At 45.9% G+C, this 20,331-nt stretch overlaps 1 protein-coding gene and 1 long non-coding RNA gene across 2 annotated transcripts; both read left to right on the plus strand.

Annotated features, from left to right (window-relative positions):
• The first annotated feature begins 5,861 nt into the window (after positions 1 to 5,861).
• On the plus strand, positions 5,862 to 6,881 carry LOC121472073. The gene is made up of 2 exons (XR_005982772.1): positions 5,862 to 6,384; positions 6,652 to 6,881. It is a non-coding gene; the product is annotated as an uncharacterized LOC121472073 (long non-coding RNA).
• Positions 6,882 to 9,695: 2,814 nt separating this feature from the next.
• On the plus strand, positions 9,696 to 10,208 carry LOC121471902 (40S ribosomal protein S24-like). Its single transcript, XM_041722784.1, has one exon. It carries the CDS (start codon positions 9,696 to 9,698, stop codon positions 10,197 to 10,199), a length of 504 nt encoding a protein of 167 aa, XP_041578718.1. The 3' UTR covers positions 10,200 to 10,208.
• Positions 10,209 to 20,331: the final 10,123 nt, after the last annotated feature.

Below are 20,331 nucleotides of genomic sequence, written 5' to 3' on the forward strand. Positions count from 1 at the left end.
GGGGAAGTCTTTTTTGTGTGTGTGTTTTTAAAAAGATTTTATTTATTTATTTATTTATTTATTTATTTATTTATTTATTTATTCATGAGAGACACAGAGATAGGCAGAGACATAGGCAGAGGGAGAAGCAGGCTCCCTGCGGGGAGCCCTATGTGGATCTCGATCCCAGGACCATGGCCCGAGCACGAAGAACTGAGTAGGAGTGTGAGCTGAGTCCCATGGCAGAGATAATGAGGTAAGGGGTGGAGGAATTCAGAGTTTGCCAGACAAATGAGGATAGGGAAAAACATTCTAGGCAACAGGGACAGCATGTATGGAGACACTGGGGCCCGGAGGATATGGCAGGACAGAGGAACAGGAAACTAGGCAGTGTGTCTGGTGAGTCAGAGTCGTCAGAGTTAAGATCAGTAACGCAGGCTTTGCATTGAAAGGTCTCCTAAGCAGAAGACTGGGATCCTTGGGCAGTAAGGAGCCATGGAAGGATTTTAAGGAGGAGCAGGACCTAGTCCAGTTTGTATCTTCCAGAGATTACGCTGGCAGTAGGGGGAAGATGTTGCAGGGTTGAGGCCCAAATCCAGCAAACTGTTTAAGAAGGTCAATTCAGTGGGTGGTAGACTGGCATTAAACTAGGAGAGGCATCAAAGTGCCACCTCTAGCAAGGCCGGACAAATGCTGTGTGTCGGGGGCTGCCCTGGATGGCTAGAATACATCCTGTCTCGAAGGTGGCCACAACGACTCAGCCCAAGCTATGCGTAGCTACGGACCCCATGGTGTCAGATTTTCCAGTTAAAAAAAAATTTAAAAGCCCCAAAGCACTTACTGTGAAATCTCCCAACATTTATATGTTGGTAACTAATTCAAAATTCAAAAACCAACACCACCACCAGCAGCAGCAGCAGCAGCAGGACTATGCAGGCTAAATACATCTCCCAGCTGAATTTGAATGTTTACCAGCCTGAGGCCCTGGAACATGCAAAGGTCAAGGGCCTCTTTCAGCTCTGACCCTATAGAGTCCCTAATATCCCAGGGCTGTTTGTGCTACCCCGTCATTGGTCATTCGTGGGAAGCCATTCATGTGGATGAAAATCTTCAGTTCTGTTTTAACAAGCCTACCCAGGGATTTCCAGGGTTAGTGTTCACCCACTGATATTTTCATTCATTCATTCATTCATTCATTCATTCATTCAATGAGCATTTGTAGAGTGCCGACTATACACAAAGCACTGTTAAATGGAGGTAACATTTAGAGAAATAAAAGAGAGAAGTGGATCTGGGGGCTCGTGGAGGAGAAACTGGGATTTCCTTTCAAGAAGGAGAAATGGTTCGTTTCTCATCCATTGCCTCCACTGGCAGGTCTTAGGGGAGAGCTCTGCAGCCTGGGCCAGAGTCTCAGTGGTCACCCTTTCCAGGGTGAGCAAACCTGTCCATCATGGGTCCCCTGGGGTACTCAGGATCTGACTGCTTCCTCTTTCACCCAAAGAAAAGACAAATGAAAATAAAGGAAAGAAAAATAAAATGTAAAAAAAAAAAAGAAAGAAAGAAAAGAAATCAAATAAATAAAGGAAAGGAAAGGAAATCGCTGCTTAAAATTATTCCTGTGAGGCACCTGGGTGGCTCAGGCATCTGCCTTTGGCTCATGTCATGATCCTGGGGTCTCAGGATCAAGTCCCCCATCGAGCTCCCCACAGGGAGCCTGCTTCTTCCTCTGCCTGTGTTTTGCCTCTCTCTGTTCTGTCATGAATAAATAAATAACATCTTTAAAAAAAAAAAAAGACTGAGGTAACAGGTGACATTTGTTAAAGAGGGGTTTAAAAAAAGAAGAAATATAAAAATTAGGGGTGTAGAAAAATGTGTACCCTATGGTAGCTTTGTGTGGAACGTGCGTAGAACGCCTCTAGAAGAAAGCCAGCGCACAGAAGCTAACATTTGAATTCTATCTCATTTCTACCATCAACAGAAAGGGAGCTTGAGCAGAGATTAAGTTGGAAACGAACTAAGAAAGGTAAACTACCATACACTAGAGCAAAGGAAAACAAAATGTACCATTTTAAACTAACTTTTAATCAATTTTCATGCAATGTTTTTAACAAAAATTACATAAGAATTACAAAGATTTCAAAAATGATGATACCCGATGGCATCCGTGTAATACAGAACGGTGTCAAAAGCTTTCAAGATTGTATCAGTACAAACTGATCCAAAGGAAATCATCTAGCATGTAGAGAGATCTGACCGTGAGGATGATTATCAGGACACAACTTTTGGAAACTGGAAAATCACTCAATAACTAGCAATAGGGAATCGGTAAAAGAAAAGGCATAAATTGTCGGTCCCTAATCATTAGGCATGACTCATTCTCCTAGAAAGCTATTCCAGGGAAGCATATTTCCGCTTATCTCTGAGAGAATCTTCTGAGAGCTAGACTTGTGCTTTGAGCCACCTGGAGACTTCCAGCAAGGCTCGCCACCTGTCACGTGTCACCCAGCTCTGTGGGCTTTAGTTTAGGGCCAGCCAGAAAGGCAAAAACTAGAAGGAACCAGACAGATCACGTAGCTCAGGGAAGTGGTGAAGTCCCAAAGGTTAGTGACGGTGGGGAACCATCAGGGCAATACCCCAGGTTCAGATCAGTGGGGTCTGAGCCATCGCATGTACTTTTAAACTGTCTGGTAGCCAAATTCGAAAAGGACAAATAAGTAACTGAAATTCCTTTTATTTTATTTTTTAAAGATTTTATTTATTCATGAGAGACACGGAGAGAGAGGCAGAGACATAGGCAGAGGGAGAAGCAGGCTCCCTGCAGGGAGCCCAATGCAGGATTCTATCCCAGGACCCCAGGATCACACCCTGGGCCAAAGGCAAGCGTTAAACTGCTGAGCCACTCAGGGATCCCCTGAAATTCCTTTTAATAACCTATTTAACCCAGGATATCCAGAACAGCAGCACTGCAACATGCCATCAATATTTATAATCACCAACGAGATGGTTTACACTCTGCTCAGTGCCTCCAGGATCCAGTGTGTGTTTCTAACTCAAAGCAACATTCGGCACGAGACGCATTTCAAGGGCCCGGTGGCCCCATGTGGCCTTGGCTATTGGACAGCACAGCCCCCGAGGCTGAGATGTGGGCACCAGTGCTCGTGATCCGAGGGACCAGGGTTAGGGAACTGGGAGGCGATTTTGTTCTCTGCCTCATTTGTGAGCCCTGTGGGGCCAGGAAACCCTTGGGTACACAGAGGGACCTGAAGACCAGTCCGAGGACAGACAGCCACAGAAGTGTCCGCCAGTGTCCCACGGGTGAGTGAGTGAGGAAGGGACGCCTGCCCAGACCCTATGGCCAGTCGCAGGTCCCTGACCTCACTGTAGAACAGAAACAGCAGATGTTCAATGTCAAGTGTGCAAAGTCAGTGCCATACCTACCATGGACAGAAAGACAGACGCAGACACAACCAGAGCCACAAAGGGCCCCAGCTGAGCAGAGCTATCAAAATGCCAGACAGTGGTTGGGTAGGAAGGTTTATGCGCCGAAACGTGGAAAGGATCCCGAGTGTAAGTAGTATCAGGTTACCTATGCTTCTGTAACCTCTTAATCCTCCACATTTTATTTCCACCTGAGGCGCAGAACTTCAGGTTGCTCGGCCAAGAGTCTTGCTGCCACCTCACACTCACTGGCTTGATGGGCGAAAAATAAAGTCTGGGGAAGAGCAAGATTTCCTCCGACGGGAGCCTGCGCAGCCCGGGGGGGCCTCAGATCTAAGAAGGTGCAGACCTGTTGGCAGCAGGGTGGGCAAGTGGCAGGAGAAATGCACACATTTGTTGGGTGGACTGAGCACAGCAGGACAATGAGTCACAAATCTATGAAGCAATTCCTAAACCTTGGCTTGCCTGATGATCACTTACGGATCCGGTTTAAAAATAGATAATTCTCAGGCACCCCTGGGTGGCTCAGTAGCTGAGCACCTGTGTTCCGCCCAGGGCGTGATCCTGCGGAATCGAGTCCCGCATTGGGCTCCCTGAAGGGATCCTGCTTCTCCTATGTCTCTGTCTCTCCCTCTGTGTCTATCATGAATAAATAAATAAAATATTTTTAAAAAAAAGAAAAATGCATAATTCTCATCTCTACCCTCAGAGATTTTTTTTTAAGATTTATTTATTTTACAGGTACAGAGAAAGCATGAGCAGGAGGAACAGAGGGAGCGAGGGTCTCCTTCAGCGTGGAGTCCCACACAGGCCTGGATCTCATGACCCTGAGATGAGGACCTGAGCTGAAACCAAGAGGCCGGCACTTAACCAACCGGGCCCCCCCCCAGGCCCCCCCGGCCCACTTTCAGAGGTTTTAATGCAATAGCAAATGCAGAGCTGGCCCCAGGGAGTCTGAATGTGAGCAGCAGCCAGGAGTGCAGGTGGTCCCAGGACGAATGTCGGTACTGCCGGCAACATCTCCAGGCACAAGGACCAGGACCTGGCCCCTCACTCACAAGACGCCCGGGAAGATGTTAGGGCCCCCAAGGAGCCAGCCTGTGAGGACCTGGGATCTGAAGCACGGAGTCAGGTGAGCCCAGAGAGGGAAGGTGGGGGAGGCGGGTGGGGGGGTGCTCCAGAGAGCCGCGGGGAGCCTGCGAGGCTGCTCCCAGCCGCGCCCCCTGCCCGCTGGGACCCTCCACCGGCTCCGGAAGGAGGTGGCTTTCCTAAGAAATGAGCAACACCCAAGACGCGGGGTTCCTCGGAGTGATCTCAGGGCTTGTGCGCCGGGCTGGCTTGTGGCCCATGTGGTGAACGTGGAGCCTCCTGACCGCTTCTTGGGAGGATCCTAGAGTTAGGATCCCAGGGCTAGGATCCCAGGGTTAGAACCCCAAGGTTAGGATCCCAGGGTTAGAACCCCAAGATTAGGGTCCCAGGGCTAGGATCCCAGGGTCAGAATCCTAGGGTTAGGATCCCAGGGTTAGAATCCTAGGGTTAGGATCCCAGGGTTAGGATCCTAGGGTTAGAATCCTAGGGTTAGGATCCCAGGGTTAGGATCCTAGGGTTAGAATCCCAGGGTTAGGATCCTAGGGTTAGGATCCCAGGGTTGGGATCCCAGGGTTAGGATCCCAGGGTTGGGATCCTAGGGTTAGGATCCCAGGGTTGGGATCCCAGGGTTAGGATCCCAGGGTTAGGATCCTAGGGTTGGGATCCCAGGGTTAGGATCCCAGGGTTAGAATCCTAGGGTTAGGATCCCAGGGTTAGAATCCTAGGGTTAGGATCCCAGGGTTAGGATCCTAGGGTTAGAATCCCAGGGTTAGGATCCCAGGGTTAGGATCCTAGGGTTAGGATCCCAGGATTGGGATCCCAGGGTTAGGATCCCAGGGTTGGGATCCTAGGGTTAGGATCCCAGGGTTAGGATCCCAGGGTTAGGATCCTAGGGTTAGGATCCCAGGGTTGGGATCCCAGGGTTAGGATCCCAGGGTTAGAATCCTAGGGTTAGGATCCCAGGGTTAGAATCCTAGGGTTAGAACCCTAAGGTTAGAACCCCAGGGTTAAGGATCCCTGGGTGGCACAGCGGTTTTGGCGCCTGCCTTTGGCCCAGGGCGCGATCCTGGAGACCGGGGATCGAGTCCCGGGTCGGGCTCCCGGTGCATGGACATGGAGCCTGCTTCTCCCTCTGCCTATGTCTCTCTCTCTCTCTCTCTCTCTCTCTCTCTGTTACTATTATAAATAAATTAAAATTAAAAAAATTATAGAACCCCAGGGTTAGAATCCCAGGGTTGGGATCCCAGGGTTAGGATCCCAGGCTTAGCTGCGCAATGAGCGACCCAGAAACCCAGTGCCGCGGCGCTCCACAGGCCGAAGCCGGATTTGGGGTGCGGGAGGCTGAGACCGAGGCGCTGCAGGCGCGATGCCCTCCCCGGGGTGCGTCACCGGAGGGCGCCAGAGCATCCTTCTCCGAAAGGAATTTCCGTCCACGGAAACCCCATTAGGCTTCGATTCCATCAACTACCTGCCCAAAGCCACCGTCTCCCCCGAAATGAGACAGAAGAGGGCGGACAGGTGGCCGCGCAAGGAGTCTCCCGAGGGGCCGCGAAGTCGTCGACGTCATCCGCTTAGTTAGACACGCACCTGCCTCCCCGCGCGCTCTCCCGGCCTCTACCCAGGGCGCAGGATGGAGGCTCCAGGGGACGCCGGCCTCCCGGCCCGGCTCCTGCAGCCCCTGCGGACGCCCCGGCCTCGGACAGCTTCTCCTCCAGCGTTCCCGGTTCGCACAGGGGAAACTGAGGCTCGAGGGGACACCGGGACCTGCGCAGAGTCGCCCTACAGCTCAGCCTTGCGGCCGAGGGGATACTTTCCTTTTAACCCATGAGCTGACCCCGGAGTCCCCGTAGGAAGGGCTCTCGGTCCACTGATGCAAGGGTAAGAGAGGGTCTGCGGCCCAGGAAACGGGGTTCAACGTGCAAAAAGCTAGAGGGGTCTGGGAGGGGCGGGGGGCGGGGGGGGGGGCTGGGAGCAGGAGTCTCCGGCAACATCCCCGTGTGGTGCTGCCATCTTCTGTTCAGCTGGGAAATTAAACCCAAACTGGCGTCAAGCCGGCTTTTCCAACAAAACTGAGTTTTGTAAAAGAACTGGCTACGTTTCTTCCGTGATACTTTTCTCCTAATGCATTTGTTTGGTATTTGCAAGCTGCATGATCATCGCTAGAGAAATACGAGAAGACAGATAGGAAGAGGCCTGAGAATTTGACAAGGATCCACTAAGAAGTTAAATTAAAAACTTCAGTCTCAAACAAACAAACTCCAGTTTCTTCTAGACTCAGCCGGTACGCGTGTGAAAGGTCTGTGGCTCTGGCATATTTTATAATGGGCATTTGCAGCATGATCGCTGACTCACGAATTAAAATGATAGAGAACATTTGAGTGTGTACTGTATGCTGTATCTATATTTTATGTGGATAAAGGATTTTTGTGGATGAAATACGTCATGGACACATACCGTGTCCATACTTCATGTGGATTCGTTTATTTAATCCTTACCATAACCCCCTCCCCCAAAGCACATGCCATTATTATCCTCATTTTACATAGAAGGAAACCGAGGCACAGGATGTTGAATATCCCAAGGTCGCACACAGCGGATACTGAGCTGAGCGCCCACCCCGCTGGGTCTGACCTGGAAGCCCATGATCTTTTTTTATTATTATTTTTATTTTTTTATTTATTATTTAAAAAAAATTTTTGGAAGGCTATGATCTTAACCAAAAAGCCAGTGGTTCTCAAAGTGCAGCCCCTGGACCAGCAGCACCATCGCTACCTGGAAACTATATAGCACTGCAAGGGCTCAGACCCCACCCCAGACTTTTCTAATGGGGGGGGGGCAGGGGGAGAGGGCAACCACCAGAGTTTTAACCAGCCTTCCAGGTGACTCTGCCACAGGCCAAAGCTTAACAACCACTGATCTAGGCAATACCATCTCCAAACACTAGAATATTTTTAAAAAGCAACTCTGGGCCTCGACCTACCCTAGAATTCAGAATGTAGACATCATTACACTGTCGTTTATGTGACTTCCCGTAATTATGGCCTATTCAAAAGACACTGTCCAGGAATTAAGTAAAAAAAAATTGTTTTTGAACATAATGCTTATATAATTAAGACCCTAAAAAATATTAGCTGCACTTCCCAACCTCCTCAAGAGCTGTGGTGACTAGATGGGATTTTCTGTTGATCATAACTGAGTTTTGACTTTCCTCTTCTCTGGGCAGAAGAGGCCCAAGGACAGGGGTTGCAGGTGGTTCTGAAGCGAAGCAAAGGACTCACCCAGGCATTTAGACCAGAGGGTGGCAGCAGGGAATAATCCCACCTTTGCTCTACAACAAAACACAGAGTGAACATTAAAGAGGCAATTCTGTAGGCACTTTTCCCCCCCTCGGATTTTTCTGACAGCCCTGGGCCTTGCCTGCCCTGCGGCCTTATCTGCGGGCTGCTGTGGTGTGGGCAGCCCCTGGGCTCACTGCCCTTCCAGCCCCCATGGGGCTTACTTCCATAGTGGAGGGCTTCACTGTTCCTCTAGGACACCCACTTCCTTCCGTGGGGGGGGGGGGCTTTTGGAAAGAAACAAGTGGGTTGGTTCCAGCTTTATGGTTGTCAGTTTGTCTGTCCTTGCTCTACCCCACTTCACAAACATCTTCATCTCTACCTCTAGAGCACCTGCCTTGCAGATTTCAGGCCCCAGGACCAGCCTAACTAGCTTCCACCAAAAATATTGAGTGCCTGGAATAAGTTCCCCTATTGCAGATCACTCCCAGTGGTGATGGGATTTGTCGCGTTGGACCCCGATTAATAGACCAGAACACAAAGAGGAGACCCCATCTGAGGCCAGATGATGGACAAGGTGGGAGGGGTTCAGGAATTGGGCCTGGCGGAGGAAAAAATATATATATATCCTGGAGACTCCAGATGTCCCGGCCAGCTGAGTGAACCAGGGGATTGGTAGGATGACTCAGTTTTCAGGGGAAAAAAAGATCAATCAAAATGTGGTAATCCTGACTTCCTGTGCACAGGGTCACAGGAAAACCAATGTGGTGGTTTGATGAGAGGATGTTAGTGGGGCCCGCCTGGTCTGAGCGCAGCCCAACCACCCACCTGCTGAGGGAGCCTGATTAATTTACTGAACCTTCTTTGCATTTGTAAAATGAAGAGGTTAATAGCAACGGCCTCATAGGTCGCTGGGAGGTTTACATGAGTTAATATGTGTAAAGCCCCTAGAATAATCTGCAGCACACAGAAAGCACGATCTAAATTTCTTCTACTGATTTGTCGGGTATATTCATCATTACAGGTAACTGGGGTTTCACCTGGGCCTCTCGGAGCATCCCTCTTTCCCAGTCCGCCTCCCCTCCCCGCATGTGCCCTTGGCCCTGGTGCAAGCAGTTTCCTCCCTCACTTATAACTCCGCCCTCAGCCCTTGGGCAGTTTACCAACCCTTGCCTGGATCTTCTCCACCCTCTTCAGAGAAACCAATCATCCACATCCAACAGCCAAGCTGCAGATCATCCTGTGAAGTCTGAGCTGCCGTCGTGGGGGACATGGGGAGGCAGCCAGTGAAACCTTTTCCTGCCCTTCTGCTAGCTCGTGGGGCCCCGGCTGGGTACCCCGCCATCCGGTGGGCACAGTGCATAGAAGGCTTCCTTCAGTCTTTCCACCCTGTTGGGTGATCCCCCGGTGGTTTCATAGCAGAAGTAGCTGAGGCCAAGAGAGATTAGGAATCTCTCTTGAGCACCAAGATCATACAGCCAGAGTCATGGGGTCAAGGGCAGGAAAGCAGGCCCGGGGGGTGGGGGGGTGGGGCGCATGGTTCCTAGCCAGAGCTTTTGCTTTCCACTACAGCACCTGCCCTTCAACTCCTTAGTCATTGTTTGGAAATCTTTTTTTTTTTTTCCTAAAGGTTTTATTCATTTATTCATGAGAGACACACAGAGAGAGGCAGAGACACGGGCAAAGGGAAAAGCAGGCTCCTCGCAGGGATCCCGATGTGGGACTCGATCCCGGGACCCCGGGGTCACGCCCTGAGCCAAAGGCAGACGCTCACCCACTGAGCCACTGTTAGGACATCTCGAAAGGCATATGCACTGCTCTAGGGACGGGAGAGAGCAGGAGAGATGAGGCTTAGTTCTAAAAGGACCTCGGATGAGTTTTTCCTCCCCGGCTGCTTGAAGCTTGGCCACCATCATGAATGACACAGTAACTATCCAGACCAGGAAGTTCATGACCAACCGACTACTTCAGCAGAATCAGATGGTCATTGATGTTCTTCATCCCAGGAAGGCAACAGTACCTAAGACAGAAATTCGGGAAAAACTAACCAAAATGTACAAGACCACACCAGATGTCATATTTGTATTTGGATTCAGAACCCATTTTGGTGGTGGCAAGACAACTGGCTTTGGCATGATTTATGATTCCTTGGATTACGCAAAGAAAAATGAACCCAAACATAGACTTGCAAGACATGGCCTGTATGAGAAGAAAAAACTTCAAGAAAACAGCCGCAAAGAGCGCAAAAACAGAATGAAGAAAGTCAGGGCGACTGCAAAAGCCAGTGTTGGTGCTGGCAAAAAAGAAGTGAGCTGGAGATTGGACAACAGAGGGAGTAAAGATTCTGCAGTGGCTTTATCTGTGGTGATTGTGCAGATTTTTCATGAGAGGATTAATAAACTAAGAACGTTAATGTGAAAAAAAAAATAGAAGGACCTCGGATGAGAGAACAGAAAGCTCAAGAGGTGTCCAGAGGAGCATGCCCATTAGCTGTCCTGCTTCCATTGCTTCCTGTCCCCTCACCCCCAGTTTTGGCCTTGGTCAAGAGCCACCAAGCTCAAACTGCACAAAAACAATTGTCCAACACACCAGGGAGGGCAGGTGGCTCATTGCAAACCCCTAGAAGGTATGTACAGTCATCATCTTACTAGGAAGTAAAATGCCTCCTTTTGGTTACAGCTTTGGCTGCACTCCTTTCAACTCAAACTTGGTCAAAGAGGGAGAAAGGAACTTTCTGTCCTGCCATGACTCCAGCCTCTGCAGTTTGTACTCTGCTCTAGAGCTGCCAGGTCAAGGAGACCCATAGTCTGACCCTCGGGCCCTGTGAATATGGGGGGTAAAAAAAGTCTCATGATGAGTCTTGTGCTTTTATCTTCAAATTCTGAAATTTTTCCAGTGTTGTTTTCTTCCTACTGTCCCTCACTTCTTCCTTCTTCATCCTTCCCTCACTTCCTTCCTGCTTCTCTGGTGCTTGTCAACATGTGTTTAGTCTTTTTCCTATGGACCAAGGGAGAGGCTGGAGGAGGAGAGCCAGTTTGGATTTGCTACAGCAATCTAGGACCCAATAGACAGAGGATAGGGTAGGGGCAATGGGGGTGGCGGTAAGGAGAACAGACAGAAAAGAGAGTCAGGGAGGGACACATGCCAGGATGGAATCACCAAGTGGATACAGGGGCTGGGCTCAGGAGGTGGAGGAGGGAAGATTCACTCCAAGATTTGGAGGCAAGTGGGGAGCAATTGGCAGAAATGGCAAGATCTAAAGGAGCAGCCCCAGAGGAAATAATAGAATTGGACATACTGGCTTCCAGAACTAGCAGAGACTGTTTAATAGGCTCTTGTAATGTAGTGCTGGAATTTAGGACCAAGGTTAGGACAGAGGAAAAAAGCCGTAAGCCCAGGTACCAAACCTCAAAGACTGAAATTGAAGGCATCAGTGAGAAGGTCGGAGGCAGAGGTAATCTTTCTTAGAACTTCTAGAACAAGAAGAGAGAGCCCATGCCTAGTGATCCCTGTTCAGTAATCCTTTGCTTATAATCTTATAACACCAATGTCTCAGGGTCAAATGCCTTTCTAGTTAAAGTTTTCCTGATTTTTTTTGCTACATTTTCTACATGGGTTTTTATCTTAGATTTTTAGAAGAAATTTTACTTTCCCTCAGGATTGATAAAGTTTTACTTTCTTTAGGTGATTTTTTTTTTTTTTACCGTAGCCATTTTCTGTCCAAACTATGCTAAGTTGTTTAGTCTGTCCTACAGCAACTTCTTTGTTTCTACAACTCTTGTTTAAAAATATCATGGTAAAGTGTATATACCATAAAATTTACCATCTTTTTTTTAAAAGAAAGATTTTATTTATTTATTCATGAGAGACACAGAGAGAGGCAGAGACACAGGCAGAGGGAGAAGCAGGCTCCCTGCGGAGAGCCCAACGTGGGACTCGATCCCAGGACCCCAGGATCACACCCTGAGCCTAAGGCAGATGCTTAATCACGGGGCCACCCAGGTGACCCTAGAATTTACCATCTTAATCATTTAAAAATGTACATTTCAGTGGCCTTAGGTTCATCCACATTATTTGTGCAGCCGCCACCACCATCCATCCTTAGAACTGCTTTCATCTTGCTAAACTGAAACCTATTCCTCTTAGACACTCCATATTATCCCCTCCCACAGCCCCTGGCAAACCACTGTTCTACTTTCTATGAACTTGACTACTTTAAGCACTTCATTTAAGTGGACTCACAAGGTATTTGTCCTCATGGGACCGACTCATTTCACTCAACACAATGTCTTCAAGGTTTATCCATGTTGTAGCATGTGTCAGACTTTCCTTCTTTTTTTTTTTTTTTTTTTAAGGTTGAGTAACACTTCATTGTATGGATATGACACACTGTGTTTGTTCATTCAGGGGTCAATGGATACTTGTGGTGTTTCCACTTTTTGGCCATTGTAAACAATGCTGCTACGGACATGGGTGTATAAATCACTCTTCAAGATGCTGGGGTATATACTCTTCAATTACTCAATACTTCTTCAGTTATTTGGGGTAGCTACTGGATCATATGGTAAATCTATGTGCTCCTTGCGGGGGGTGGGGGTTGGGTGGGGGCACTGCTGTACTATTTTCTGTAGTGGCTGAACCACTCTCACCAACAGTGCACAAGAATTCCAATTTCTTCACATCCTCACTGACACTTTTTATTTTGTTTGTTTGTTTACTTTTTAAATAGTAGCCATCCTAATAGGTGTGAGGTGACATCTCATTGTGGTTTTGATGTGCACTTCCCTAATGATTCTTGATGTTGAGCATCTTTTCATATATCTATTGGCCGTTCTTCCTTAGAGAAATTTCTAGTTAAGTCCTTAGCTCATTTTTATTTATTTACATGTTTTTAAAGATTTTGTTTATTTATTTGAGAGAGACAGAGAGTGAGCACAAGCAGGGGGAGCAGGAGAGGGAGAAGCAGGCTCCCTACTGAGCAGGGAGCCTGACTTGGGGCTCCATCCCAGGACCCCAGGATCATGACCTGAGACAAAGGCAGATGCAGGGCTGCCCCGGTGGCACAGCGGTTTAGCGCCGCCTGCAGCCCAAGGCGTGATCCTGGAAACCCTGGATCGAGTCCCACGTTGGACTCCCTGCATGGAGCCTGCTTCTCCCTCTGCCTGTCTCTGCCTCTCTCTCTCTCTGTGCCTCTATGAATAAATAAAAAAAAAACAAAACAAAGGCAGATGCATAACTGACTGAGCCACCCAGGAGCCCCTTAGCTCATTTTTGAGTCAAATTATTTGCTTTTCTATTGCTAAGTTGTCCATGTAATTCTTGATGGTTGTGTTTCTCTGGTAATTTCTGTCCCTCTCTTCCTTCTTTTTAGTTTTTCACACTCGGCAGCGTGAGTTTCCTTTGAACTCTGTTGTGTAGTTTCAGTGTTTATTTAGGCATGAAAACAACTTAATCAATAAAAATAGAGGAAAACAAAAGAAATGTAGTAGCTTCTAACTGGAATCTGGTGAATTATTACATATTTCACAAGCAAGTCTTATGAAAAAGAATCATTTGACTCATGTAAGCTGAAAAGTATAGGGGAAGATCTAACTAATTTAAAGCTTAGGGCAGGGTTCCAACAAAGTCACCCGGATCCACCTCCTGGCTCTGCTTCCTCTGGGTCTATTCCATTCTGAGACAGCCTTTCTCAGTGTGGTTTTAACACGGTTGCCAATGGCAACTCTCTTCTTTTTCCTCCTCCTCTTCCACCACTTCCTCCTCCCCCTCCCGGGCTTTTTCTTCAGTATACTTTATTTTGACCTAATTACAGGTTTACAGAAGGGTTATGAGAATAGTAAAGAATCCCTTTCTATCCTTTGCAAAGGAAAACTCACTTCCTGTGTCTCACCAGAGATAGTGTCAGATCCCACATGTCAGGGCTCAGTAGGCGAGATTGTGTCTCTGTTTCCAGGTGTCAACCACAATCCACCTGTTTATGATCAACCAGCTATAAATCAAAGGTTCCCATGATCCCCTTCTTGAGCTTAATGACCTTGTTGGAGTCACTCTCAGAACTCAAAGAAACATTTGCCTCTATTTACTAGTTTAGGATAAAGGATATTATAGAGGATTTAAGCAAACAGTTGGATGAAGAGGTATGTAGGATGACGTCTGGAGGGGTCCCAAGGATAAGTGCTTCTGTCCCTGTGGAACTGGAATAGTTCCTACTATGTGGATGCTTTCACCAATGCTGAAGCTCATCAAACCTTGTTGTTCAAGAGGTTGTTTTTTTTTAAGATTTTATTTATTTATCATGAGATATACACACAGAGAGGCAGAGACATAGGCAGAGGGAGAAGCAGGCTCCATGCGGGGGAGCCTGATGTGGGACTTGATCCCAGGACCTTGGGGTCACGCCTTGAGCCTAAGGCAGATGCTCAACCACTGAGCCACCCAGGTGCCCGGAGAATTTTTATAGAGCTTCATCTTCCGCCCCTTCACCTTTCCAGAGGTTGGTGGGGGTGGCTGAAATTTCCAACCCTCTAATTACATGGTCTTTCTGGTGACTAGCTCCATCCTGAGGCTAACCACGGGGCCCAACATATGTCACCTCATTAGCATAAACTCGTATGCTCCACAGGGGGCCTGTCACAAGTGACAAAATGCCAAGGGTTTTAGCAACTCTGTTCCAGAAACCACAGGCAAAGACCACATATATCTCTTCTTATACCACACCCTTTAACCAGGTTCCTCTGTTGCTAACTTTTTATCCCATTTGCTTTACCCTGTTCTTCAATATATTATCTCTGTGTGTGACTATATGTGTATAATGTAATTTTTCCTGAACCAGGCGCAAAGGAGTTACAGATGTGATGACCCTTTATGTCAGTATACTTTAGTGCATATTACCTAAAAAGAAGGATATCGACCACAATACAGTTATCAAAATATGGGTATTAATGTTGACGTGGGGCACCTGGGTGGCTCAGTTGGTTAAGCATCTGCCTTCAGCTCAGGTCATGATCCCAGAGTCCTGGGATCAAGTCCCATATCAGGCTCCCTGTTCTGCAGGAAAATAAATAAGTTTATCAATGTCAAATAAATAATAATAAAGTCTTAAAAAGAAAATAAAGTTGATACAGTACCAGCTAATCCACACACCTTATTCCAATTTTCGCTAATTGTCCCCAGTAACATCTTTTATGAGAAAAGAAAACCACAGATGATAAATTGCATTCTGTTGTCAGCCTCTCCAGATGTTGCTGAATTCACCTCTGTGAGGCTGTAACATTTTGCATTCCCACCAGCAACGCATGGTAGCAGTAGCTCTGTCCCTATGCACATCTTCTGAGAAAGAGTCCAGTAAGGTCCAGGTCACTGGCCAATTTTTTTTGAATTGAGTCTTTTATGCCCGTTTGGTCCAGTTTGGGCCACGTGTTCTTTCCTGAACCAATTACTGTTGTCAGGGGAAATAGAAGGTGCTGGTTCTCTTAGCCTGGGGCACACACCTTGTCCTGGGAGCCCACAGCTGGATTCAGGTTCACAGGCAGCGCTGGGTTCAGTCTCGGGGGAGGGCTGGTTTTCCACAGCAGAATTAGAATACTGTTTCTACAGATTTGAACAGGAAGAAAGCACCAGAAACAAACAAGGAATATCCGATGCATGCTCCTCTTGATGGGTGCCCGACATTCACATGTACCAAAACAGCAAATGCCTACTGTGTGTGGCAAAAGTGAGAGAGACTAAAACCAGAACATAGGTAGGCCCCCACCTAATTTTTCATTTTCATGCAGTGAATATTTTACGATCTCTTCTTTTATTCATAGCACCACTCATTCTGAGAGATATTTTGGTCTGTCTAATTTTATTTTTCAATTGAACTCTCAGCTCTAGGTAGCAGCAGGAAGTTGCATACGTATCCTACTTTTGCAAAGTATGTACTAAAAAATAAGTCTGTCCTCAAAATAATGTCACTAAATGTTACTCAAGTAGATAAATGGAAGTTCAATTTTTGCTCTGGTTGTTCCAACCTATGGGAGATTGTGATCTGTCTAAAAGGACTTGGGTACTATTTTCCTCCCAATTTCTCCAACAAACAAACTTTCATTGTTAGTATGTTTATTTTCCTGCCTTTTCAAATGACAGAGAATTTTCATCTTGCACAGAAACTAAAGGGTTTCTTGGTGCAGAGCCATGATTTGTGGCCGGTTCACATTTCTTCTCATTCTTGTTTTTCTGTGGATTGTAAAGCTTCTAAATGATCAATTGCCATCATGAGAGCCCTCAGATGGGTTGTGTTCCCCTGGGGCAGTTTCTTCAAGCCCAGAGGCATTAACCCTCCCAGATATATCTGTGCCAGAACAAACTGATCTCTTGTTTTACATGCAAAGAGTATTTTGGGAAAATATTTTCTGAACCTAAGTGCTTAGTATACTTTGAAGAACACACATTTTATTCCTGTAGTCATCAAATCTCAAAAAGTCCTACCATTCCTTGATATAGGAATGTACTCGTTTTTATTTTCCACTCAATGGAGCCCAGAAGTACCTTTAAAACAAAGAATCCAATTTAAACCAGCCTCTCTCACTTCTTAATCAACAATTAGACAAATATGAAACAGAGGAAACCCAATGATGGTCTGCCTGCATCTTTTCCTTCAAGTGGGTCTGAAGGAGAAAAATGCAGGGGAGTGTTTTGAGGAGGTGCTGGAGGATGCAGGAAAGAGGCATGTATGAATGAGCCCTTGGAGATGGAAACGGGACACCTGGGTCATAAGGTGGCTGTGTAGCCATGGCCAAGCCACATATATTTTCTGGAGGTTAGAGGATGATACATATTAAAAAAAAAAAAAAAACCAAGAACTTCAGAATTTAATACCAAAGTCATAATTTGCCCAAAAGTGACAAGGTGTATCTTCCTGAAAAAAACCACCATAACTTTGTGATCTCATAATTCAGATTGCCCAGATAGATGTTATTTGTATAATTTTCCCTAACATAATGATAAAATCTGTCCTTTCAGAGGGATACTTTTATTCTATTTGAGAGGGGAAGGGTGATTCCGGTGACCGTGCTCTCTTCACCCAACACAAGGTCAACTTGAGGCCATTTCTTAATATAGAAGATAAGCCCTAGGGAAAGAAAGGAAAGGCAGATAGATGATCTATTCCTTTAAAAACAACTGATCTGACTTCAGATTGAAGGGGCATGGGAAGATCAGTTGAGGCTCTTGAGTGATGCTGGAAATTTCTTATCCCAAATTAAACAGCAATTATGTCTTGGAACCCATTTTTGGGGCCTATATTCTATTTTCTGTAAAATTGGATTAAAATGAGGAAGAATTTTGAACTAAAAGAGAACCAGAATGGGACAAAATAGTCCCAAAAACCTCTTTAAAATAAAACAAGTGGGTAAAATAAATTTCTAGGATGCCAACTGGCAACTCTGGATATTCTCTTTACATGCCAGAGGAATTGTTTTGATAAACATCCACCATGTCTGAAGGCTTTGTCTCCAGGTCTTAACTGAAAAATTATCCCATAATGTACGTTCTTTATTTTTTAAGGCAAACTGTATCTCAACTTTTCTCTCTGTTACCATCACTTAGTCTAGAAATGACACTTAAAAAAATAATAATAATAAAAAAAGAAATGACACCTAACTGACCCCTGTCCCTCTAAAAATAAAATAATTTAACCACCAGGAAATGTCCTGGGAGGGATTCTTATTAGACAATATTTATTCATTTATTTAAATGTTGATGAAGAGCATCTGGGCAGGTGATAATGAACCAAAACAAAGGCTCTGATCTCATGAAGCTGGATTCTAATGAGGAGACACCTACAATAAACAAATAAATATATAACATCAGCTGAAGATGAGTGCTACCACGAAAAATAAAACATCATATATGGTTGCAAAGAGCAGGTGTGGGAGGGGGAATGACATGTGTTTTATTTAAGTAGGGCGGTCCAGGAAGAGGTGGCATTTGAGCAGAGAGCTGAATGAAGCGAGGGAGGGAAAAGTGAGGTTATCTAGAGTAAGAGTCTGCAATTTTTGTCTGTGAGGGGACAGACAGTAACTGTTTTTGGCTTTGCAGGCCATCCGGTCTCCGCTGCAACTGTCTGACTTCACCCTTGGTGCTAGAAAGCAGCCAACGGACAACGTGAATGAGCGGGTGAGGCCATGCTCCACTAAGCCCGTAGTTATGGATGGCAAAATGTAAATTTCATGTATTTTTCATGTGTCACAAAATATTAGTTTTCTTTCTTTCTAACCATTTAAAATATATATATATATATATATATATATATATATATATATATATATATATAAACCATTGTTGCCTCAGAGGCCATACAAAAATAAGCCATGGGCTATGTTTGCTGACCTCTGATCTGTGATCACAGATAAACACATTCCAGAAGAGGGAAGAATCAGGCCTTGAAGCAGGAGCATGCACAACCTGATTGAAAGCGAAGCAAAGTGCCATTCAGAGGCATCAATTAGTAGTCATCATGGGAGAGAGCCCCCTACACTCATTCCTAACTATTTTTACCTGGATATGTCAAGCTTCTAACTGTTAACTGTGTTTAGGATGAAGATTTGTTCTGTTGGTCTCCCTTCAGAAGAGAGAGCTCATGTTTCATAGGGGTGGATGGATCTGGGGAAATTTCTCAGAGGAAGTAGGTTTTTTGTTTTTTTCTTTTAAATAATTTTTTTTAATTTTTTTTTTTTTTATGATAGTCACAGAGAGAGAGAGAGAGAGAGGCAGAGACACAGGTGGAGGAAGAAGCAGGCTCCATGCACCGGGAGCCTGATGTGGGATTCGATCCCGGGTCTCCAGGATCGCGCCCTGGGCCAAAGGCAGGCGCCAAACCGCTGCGCCACCCAGAGATCCCTCTTTTAAATAATTTTTTAAAAATTATTTGACACAAAGAGAGAGAGCACAAGCAAGGAGAGTGGCAGACAGAGGGAGAGGGAGAAGCAGGCTCCCTGCTGAGCAGGGGACCCAATGTAGGGGTCGTCCTAGGACTCCAGGACCATGACCTGAGCCGAAGGCAGAAGCTTAATGGACTAAGCCACCCAGATGCCCCAAGGAAGTAGGTTTTGCACTGCTTTGACTTAGAAAAATGAGTAATGTTTTAACAGAGAAGCCTGGACAAGGAGAGAGAAAGAATATTCTAGGTAGAGAAACAACCTGAATAAAGACCTGAAAGTAGAAGTAGTGTGTTGTGGTTTACAAGTCCTGTCTCAAGTACTCTTTGTGTGTGTGTGTGTGTGTGTGTGTGTGTGTGTGTCTGTGTGTGCTGCATACCCCTCTACCTTGAAATGCAAGCCTCCATGCAGTGGTTCTCAAATTCTGGCCTGTATCCGAATCACCTGGAAGGCTTATGAAAACCCACTGCTGGGCCCTACCTGTGGGTCTCTGATTCAGCAGGTCTGGAGAGGAGCCCGAGCATGTGCATTCCTGGTGAGTTTACAGTGATGCTGATGCTGCTGGTCCTAGGACCCCAGTTGGAAAACCACTGCCCTGCAGGATCGTCTGCTACAGGGAAAGGGTGGGGTCTGGCAATTGTCTATTGCGTGACTTTCACAATGGGGCAGTGTCTGAGCAGCTATGGATCCCAAGCCCATCATCGACTTCCCGAGGCGTGCATCCTGTTCTGCTCCTAACTTCTTTCCTGCGACTATCCAGAGGGCTTAAAATTTGTACGTGTGTTTCATGTGGTGCTTCTGCTTCCAGATTTTGTGTGTGTGTGTGTGTGTGTGTGTGTGTGTGTATAAAAGCTGTAGAGACATGTTTTTTACCACCACCAACAGACAAAGCAATAACATGGAGTAGCACACAATACACTGAACATTTGGAGACTCCTAGGGTGTCTCCAGAGACAAAGGAAACTGGAGACATTTTGGAATTGACTAACACAGGGAGTTTGTGTATCTTTCTCACCAATTAAAGGCCAAGATGAAAATGAAATTCTCCAGCATCTAAGAATATAATTAAACTTCTTATTATGCATACTATTGATTCTTCTGTCATCATCATTCTTTAAGACTGACAGGTAGCAAAACTAAGCAGCACATTATTTCTTTGAAATCATTCTCTTGCACCAAATTTCTAACGATTTGCAAAAAATCAAGAAGGTGGGCAATTGGAAGATTGATACACTCCAAAAGAAAAATGTTTTTTTAAATGGAAAATGCCAAAAATAAAAATTTTGTGTTCCAAAATTAAACAAATTTTGGAAAGTGAAGTGAAATACCCACATGTATTTGGAAGTGGCACTTCAAAAATTATCAAGTTAAGGGGCCCCTGGGTGACTCAGTCAGTTGAGTGTCTGACTCCTGATTTTGGCTCAGGTCGTGATCGCAGGGTCATAGGATTGAGCCCCATGTCGGGTTCTGTGCTCTGTATAGTCTGCTTGAGACTCTCTCTTCTCTCCCTCTGCCCCTCCCCTTTTACCCCCTCTTTAAAATAAATAAATATATTTATTTATAAATATATTTAAAATATATTTATTTATCTTTAAAATAAATCTTTAAAATAAATAAATATATTTTTTAAA

This window comes from Vulpes lagopus, chromosome 11 (assembly GCF_018345385.1).
Source record: "Vulpes lagopus strain Blue_001 chromosome 11, ASM1834538v1, whole genome shotgun sequence".
Classification (NCBI taxonomy): Eukaryota; Metazoa; Chordata; class Mammalia; order Carnivora; family Canidae; genus Vulpes; species Vulpes lagopus.

Bases quoted from the DNA above. Each gene is read 5' to 3' on its own strand.
- LOC121471902 (XM_041722784.1), top strand. From the start codon at position 9,696: ATGAATGACACAGTAACTATCCAGACCAGGAAGTTCATGACCAACCGA.